The 8,172-nt window shown below is 28.2% G+C and overlaps 1 protein-coding gene across 1 annotated transcript; it reads right to left on the minus strand.

Annotated features, from left to right (window-relative positions):
• LOC109343544 (probable peroxygenase 4) lies at positions 652–5,232 on the minus strand. The gene is made up of 6 exons (XM_019581898.1): positions 5,067–5,232; positions 4,839–4,949; positions 4,519–4,604; positions 1,667–1,758; positions 1,278–1,403; positions 652–1,014 (listed from the first exon to the last, which is right to left on the minus strand). Exons 1-6 carry the CDS (start codon positions 5,110–5,112, stop codon positions 867–869), a joined length of 609 nt encoding a protein of 202 aa, XP_019437443.1. The 5' UTR covers positions 5,113–5,232; the 3' UTR covers positions 652–866.

Below are 8,172 nucleotides of genomic sequence, written 5' to 3' on the forward strand. Positions count from 1 at the left end.
ATCATTAAACCCTAAATTAATCCAAATTGGGGAAGAACAACAAAAAACCTAATTTCACTCATGAATCAATTAGGGCGGCTCTGATACCACTTATTGGAGTATATCTTCATCTATAATCCTTAGATTGAACGCGAAAGTCCTCATGATCGTGGCTTTGTTCCGTTAACACAATGTTTATGCCCATACATAAACCCAAATGGAACAACCATGATCCAGACCGAAGAAATCCCAATTGATTTCATGGTGAAGAGGAAGAACATACCTTGATTAGCCATTTGGAATCTCGAAGGTATGAGGGTGTGATGATCTTCCAGATGTTAGAGCACTTGTTGGTTTTCCTTATGTTTCTCTAGAGGGGAATGAGAGGCTCAAAAGCTAAGTGTTGTGTTTTCACTTATGCCATTCTGAATGGTGTGTTTGCCTTATAGACATGTCATTGTCTTAACACACCTTTGTCTCATCAGTTACTCACCAAAACCTATCGCTCTACAAATGGGGACCATAACCCATAAAAGTAACCTCGAAGCGATTACTACTTAAGTTGCAATAATTCTGATTCAGACCCTTCATCAAATCAGAAATTGCCTGAAGGTATCTACACTTATAATATTTCACTTGAGGATCATTTTGTATTTTGGCTAATTAAAATAATGACCATAACACAATTATAGAACTATATTTGTGACCCACAAATTGTCAGAAATTCTAACACCACAGTCACCCACTTTAGGAATTCACAACATATTTGGTGATCAATATAAAAAAATCACAACTGAAATAAATTTTTAGAAAGCAATCCACCAGGATTTCACATATTAAGAAGTATTGGTCCCAACTCACATAACATAAGTTATATGAATGTTCATTTATTTATTTTTCTTTTCAGAGTGTTCCTTCTCCATTCGTTCAAATAGACTCCCATCATAAACAGCATGAAGAGTTTCTTTTTGAAGTAAACCATCATTGTCTTTGGCAAGAACATATAGGATCTTCCACTCTACATAGCTAGCAACCCTGAGAATTAAATGGTAGCAATTTATTGGTCATAAATTCACTAGTAAATAATCAAATAGTGTATTATCAATGCACTATTAGTGTAAAAGTTTATACATAGTCACATCATCTACCATTCATTGATATTATCTTTTCCGAGGAGTCAATAATGCTTGAAAATAAATAGTAGATGATAGACTGACTATATACTATCCATGTATACATTTTTTTTCATAATCAAAACTAACCCAATTATTTAAGTATATGATTTATGACTAACTTACCATCCTTTGTAATCTTTAGGAACTCTATTTGCCTTAAGCATCCCCATCAATTCATCAGATGTTAAAGCATTTGGGTGTTTTTTGGCATGATTGCTGAAAATTTCTTCGAATTTTGATGGAACAAACCTAAGAGCACAACATTGAGTAAAATTACAGATCTTGTTGACATTATGCCTTAAACTTTTATGTGCTTTACAAATTATGAACTCATTCGGCAATTGAAAAGTATATTAAACTAGTATAAACATAAAGAGGGTAACTAGTCAAACCAATTAATATGGAAAATTGAAAACTGCAAACAAAAAAGCTCAAATAATTCCTTAACTTTTAATTATTTTTTCTAAAACTTCATAAAAATTACAAACAGAATATGTGTACATATCATGTACCTTCCTTCAGTGTCATAGACACCAGAATCACTTCCATGTTTGCCTCCATGGATGTTTTTAACTTCAATTGGAAACAGTATAGAGAACTTTCCCTACAGCACCATAAGCAGTAAGAGCTGGTAAGTCATGCTAGTAGTTATTAACGGAAAAAAATTAACCTGGTACAAGATTTCACTGGTTGTTTTCAAGTAAATAATATCACTCGGCCTTGTTTCTACCAATAGATTCATATTTGTTTAAAAGAATTTGTAAGGTTTATTGAATATTTCCAGTGAAGAAGAAATCTCACATTGCATAGAAGTGAATGAGTTGAAGAGCATATAACTAGATGGGTTCATAGACCTAATGCGTTAAGGTATTTGATCAAAATGTGGAATCAAACTCACTTATATCATTCTTTCATTTAGGCCATGGAAGAACAATAGGTCATGAATGAATATTTTCCAACAAATGATACCAAAACTAATTGTTGGATGACTTAAGAATTCATTGAAGTGACAAGTGATCGATATATCTATGTGGGTCATCGTGTCGAAAGTATTCCTACCATGAGGTTAGGTGGTGTATTCCATTGATGACAAGACAAACCAATAGCGATAAAAATAGATGAAGAGTTGATCTCTAGTGTACCTAATACTCGAATGAGAATGACTCACACTTGAGGAAGATATGTTGAAGATTCTAAGTGTGAAGAAGAACTCACATGCACATTATAAAAACGTAGATTACTTAAAAAGCATATAAGTAGATAAACCGATAATCTAATACATTAAGGTTTTAGATCAATATATAATGTTAAATTCACTTATATGTTTTTTCACTTTATCTTTATCTGAGGAAGAAGGCTAGCTCATACTCATAACAATATTTAATCTATAATATTAATACCAATAATAAGAAACCAAAAAAACAAGTTATCTGATATCAGGTGTGAGAAGGAATAAAATGTCATTGTCATTTTAAACATAATATAAAAAATGTTCAGGTTGATTTATCAAAGCTTTTAAGGAGTCAAACTCCAACAATTCACCCATCAGGCCTTATGATTATAACATTGAGGTTAATTTTCAGATAATATGAAACTCCTAATATTTATGTTCATTTACATACCATCATCCATGATTGCTTTTGCACTACTGACATTGACCCTCACACTACTTTTTTTTTTAGCACAACTTATTTATTGGAATTCCATAATATATCTTAATTCATCCTATAAATAGTTCTCTCAACAAATCAACTTTACCAAAAACAATAATGGTTAGAACTTAATATAATATGACAATCAGCCTAAATTACTAGATTATGGAAAAGCCTCATGTGAAATCAGAAATAATTCTCTTTTCAAGTCTTGTTCCTATTTTTTATTCATTATTCAAAATTTTATTTATTCATCATTTGTCCATGGAGTCTATGGAATTGAATTAATATGCAATTATAGATATCTAGCTTATATGATGATCACAATAATAATAAGGATACATAATAATGCCATTATCTTGTTCTTAATATGATAACAACAAAGTTAACAAAAAAAAAATAATAACAGCAATATTACTGTTATTATTACTCTCTATATCCTTATTTATAAAATACTATTTAGAAATTTTCTTTGTCACTAAATATAAATAAATATAATATTTAGGTTTACTCAAATAACTTATAGCAAATATACTTCTCCATGATTACACTTTACATTTATTATTTCCCACTTATTTCAATAATCATTTCACTTTCCATATATAATAAAGAATGAAGAGGTGATTTTAGGATATATATTTTTAATAAATTTGATAATTACTGTTACTTCTAGCTATATTTTTAATATTTATGAATTAATTATATAAGTGTTTTCGTAATAAGGAGTGATGGATTATTAATACTCTTAGTTGTAATGAGATGATGGGGCTTATATTCAAAGGAAATATTGGGCCCTCAAGACTCATAAAATAACTGCTGGAAAATGCAGTTGTCATCCAAGGGTCTTTTATTGTTTGAATGGCATCAGCATTAGAACCTTCTGACTCTAAGGTTTATTGTAATCTCCTTACCAAATATAAATTAAATCTTGTCATAGTGTGAAGATTTTTTAGAGTTTACATTCCGTATATTTTCCCGAAAACTATAAATTTTCTAAAACTATACAATTTCAATCCTAAATAACAATAATATACCCAAACCAAAAAAAGTTAACAGGGATCACCCCTAGCCCCAGGATGATTGGGTCAGCCGATCAACTTTTTTTTAAATAATATAAAAATGTTATATTATATCTTTAGAAATTTTAATTTTTATTAAATAATAATTTTTATAGGAAATTGAGATATAAATTAAGATTTACGATAATTGTTCAACTTAAATACCATTAATTAAAAACAAAATAAAGTTGAATATAAATCTTTTATACCCATAATTTTATATTACTTTAATGCCAATATGAAACAACCCCTTCCTTGAAAATTAAATTACAGAAAAGAAGTTAATAAAATATTCAACAAAGTTTTTATTTCTTATTGGTGATAAACATAATAACATAAATTTGTGGGTATTAAATTAACCAACTTGAATAGAAGTATTCTGGAAAAGTAACTCCTTACACGTCACCAAACATCATACCCATTAAATAAATGGACGTAGATAGTTTGTTTATTCATCTTCATTTTGGAAATTTTACCAACTCACAAAATTAGCAATGGGAAATTTAATGTTTTCTTCTTATTCTTTCATCATAGCTTGTCAAATGAAACTTTTCTATATACAAGTACATACATATAAAAAAAAAAAAATCAAATGAAACTTTACCATATGTAAGAAAGTAACTAAGAATCTCGTCAAAATAAAGTGAGAAATACCTGGCGAGTTTTACTACTGAGACCACCATTGATGAAAACAGCAGCAACTGTAGACAGTAAATACCCACAACCTATAGCTCGAAATCCTGCAATTAATGAAATGATTTAAGAAAAAAATAAATAAATTCATTAAAAGAAAAAGAAAAAATAATCAATGCATTTTTACTTCTTAATTAAAAGATTATACATCTATAGGAAGTATTTATTTAAAATTAAATAGTATTTCAGAAGTTTTATTTCTAAAATGTCACAACTTTTCATCCAAAAATATATCAAGAAAAAATGTATTAACATGAACAAGGGAAAGGAAAGAAGAAAACCTTGAAAAGTTTCCCATGGGTAAATCAACCCATCATGGTTTCTGTCAAAAAATGTAACGTGCTTTTGCAGAACGGTTTGATCATGTTTTATTGGGTTCTTATCAACAAGTCCTGTATACGTGCATCAAAATCAGGATTCAGTTGAAAGTAAAAACATAACAAAATCACTAATCCATAATGTACTAACAGCAGAAAATGAAGAAATAAAACACAAAACATTTTAGATACCTTCTTGATTTTTGTTGTCTTTGTTGGAAAAAGTTAAGGTGGCCATGGATATTATTTTATAGGCTAGACAGAAAGAAAGAGATTGAAAGAGAGAAGAGAAGTGATTATGGACTAGAGAAGAAAAAGAAAGATAGATGAATGAAAAGGAATCGATGCAGAGAAAGAGAGAGAGAGAGAGGAGAATTATTGATAGTAAGTGGCTAAGTGCTTTTCTAACTGGAAAAAGATAATTTGCTTGAAATTTTTTTTGTCCTATCCATTTGTCTACTAGTGTAATGCTCACATGACCTTAGGATAAACAAATGTTAATTTTTTTTGGAAGTAATATTTATTGAATGCTCACAAGACCTTAGGATAAACAAATGTTAATTTTTATGTTTTATTGAAATGAGCAATTATACGTCTTATAAAAGATTAGTTCCTTATCCATAATATAAAATATCCTTGCTAATACCAGAAAAAGATTGTCTCACCAATTAACTTTATAAAGTAATATAAAAATATTAATTTCTATTTTTATGATTTTTATTTTTAATTAAGTGACACTTTTTAATTGGATAAAAATAGAAATGAAACGAAAATATGAGGATGTGATCCACATTTTTCTAACAGATTCCTTTTTTGGCTTAGTCCTTGTGATAACAATTGTGTTATATAAGTTGGCAAAACTTAATTTTCATTATTTGAGAGAATAGGAGACACTTAATGCTCATGATCTAGATGTATTACATAAAAATTCAACAGCACTGTTAGTTTAAGTGATACATGTTTGATTTTTTTAAAGTAAAATCTCGAATTTAAGTCTTATGGATGAAAAATATTTGCTGGAAGATTACCTCCAGTATGAAAATATTTATGGTAAACAAAAAAACATGAAAAGACAGCATGAAAGCATGTCCATCATTTAATTTCACATTGATTCGAAAAGGAATGATTAATTTAAAAATTACCATAACTTTAGTTACAAAAACATTCTCTGTTCAATTTGACTTATCATAAGACAAACTTTGGGAAAATAATATATTTTTTGTAAAGTTTATAATGATACTTAAATACATTAGGATATAAATGCTAATAGAAAATAGCATAACTATAATAATGGTAGAAACATATAATTCTCATATAGTAACATATGTCAAAACGCTATTTATATCATGCTAAGAACATATAATAGAATTTAATTTAATTTTCATAATTCCCGTAATCTATATTAAGAATATTTTAAACGGAAATAAATTTTCCAACATGAAAACAGAAAAGTATTTGTGTTTAGCGTGTAAACTGTTCACGTCTACTAACTGAAAAAATGTGATTGCCAAGGTTATACTCGAATAGAATCATTTGCAATATGAAAAGAGTTATGGTTTAGTCTTAGTGAAAAGCCTCACCACCCAAATTATCTTAGAATCAGCTCAGTTGATAGTGCAAAAAGTGTTAGTTTTTAGAACGATTTTATTAATAATATTATGGAATTAGGTCATTTGCCAATTTGAAAGGTGCTTCTTTATTAATTAATACACTATTGGTCACACACTAGTTAGGGTATCGATATAATGTATAGTGATGTAACTAGCGATTCACTAATTAAATCGCATACTGATAAAATTAGATACACGTATATTTTATACTAACATTAATGTTGAAAAGTTAGTAAAGAAGATAATAACAACTTTTATTTAGATAATTTGTTAAAACAAAAATGTATCATTTGATAATAGACTATGTTTTAGAAGTATAAAAAATGTACTAGTTGTTTTTTATCTCCCATTCTAACATTTTGGTAAAAATAAGTCATTTTTATTATAAAAAATTAAATAAAACTGACTAGTATGATTAGTACGGTTCAATTGGAAATCAACCAATATGACTGATTTTGATTAGTTTTGACTAATATAATTATTATACTCTAATGGTATTAATAAAAGTCTTCTTTCCGATTTAATCTTCAAAATATATAACCGATTTAATCTTCAAAATATATAAATGTTCGAGATATTCTATAATCAACTCACTGGCAAACATGAAAAATGATTATTTTTAGAATGATTTTATTATCTATTATCCTTAAATAAATTTTTAAGAATCAATAAGAGACTAAATGTTATCGAAAAGTAATGTTGTAGTAATATATTTAATCAATTAAGAAATAATGTGTTAGTTTTTCAATAATTTTCCCCCATCTATGTAGATTTGGCAAACATTAGCATGACATTTATGGAAATCCAATTGAGATCTCAACGTAGAACCCATCTAAAAGGGATAGTGTGGCTTCCCTTGAATTATTTTTAGTGTATTTCATTTTCGGTAGTGGAGCCTTAAAGCCACGTTTATCTAATGTTACTAGTTAATTATATCTTTTGGTTAGAGCTTCACTTTAGCGATATGTCAGGATTTGGTAATGTGAAATAAAAAAATGTTATTAATAGATTTAATTGTCCTGCATTCCTGGATCTTCGCAATGCATATTACCCTAATTTTAAATTTTCTTTTGTGGAGTGAACGTTAAATTCATTTAATTGTATGTTGGTTATAATATTTAATTAAATATGTAGACATGAGTATTACTTGTTCTCCTAATATTTGATTTTCCTGAATTTCATTTCATTGCAGAACAAAAAGAAATAGAATTAAATCTCAATGTACTAAATCAAATAAAATGAAGAATAAATATATAATCATTTCTCCATTTTAGAATGATATTCACGATTTGATCTATATAGTATTAAATTTGATTTTGAAAACCTATTTATTATCGCTACATAATTTAGCCACTTCATACCTTTAAAGTTATATTTTCCATATTTTTGGCACATCATTTTTAGTTATCCTTTAATTATCCCTTATGGTTTACTTGGTGACTAGAATAGGATATGAGTAGAACATAATATGTATAATGTTATGATATTATATGTCTCTATGATCAAATTATCATTATTTATATGATTATTACGACTTACACTATCTTGAATACATGTTGGAACATCTTCTTTAGGTCTTTATAATTGAACGAGGATGAGGTCGAGGAATCCATATGTCCTATGTACATCCTTTGACTACCGAGACTGAGGCTATGGAAACGAATTGAGTAGATTCATAATCACGTTCA

The sequence above is a fragment of the Lupinus angustifolius genome, chromosome LG03, assembly GCF_001865875.1.
Source record: "Lupinus angustifolius cultivar Tanjil chromosome LG03, LupAngTanjil_v1.0, whole genome shotgun sequence".
Classification (NCBI taxonomy): domain Eukaryota; kingdom Viridiplantae; phylum Streptophyta; class Magnoliopsida; order Fabales; family Fabaceae; genus Lupinus; species Lupinus angustifolius.

What these genes read in the sequence shown, in the direction of transcription:
- LOC109343544 (XM_019581898.1), bottom strand. Translation starts at nt 5,112, where the DNA reads ATGGCCACCTTAACTTTTTCCAACAAAGACAACAAAAATCAAGAAG. An exon ending in CCCATGGGAAACTTTTCAAG is followed by an intron (nt 4,605 to 4,838) that starts GTTTTCTTCTTT and finishes CATTAATTGCAG; the next exon opens with GATTTCGAGCTATAGGTTGT. An exon ending in TCAGTAGTAAAACTCGCCAG is followed by an intron (nt 1,759 to 4,518) that starts GTATTTCTCACT and finishes ATGGTGCTGTAG; the next exon opens with GGAAAGTTCTCTATACTGTT.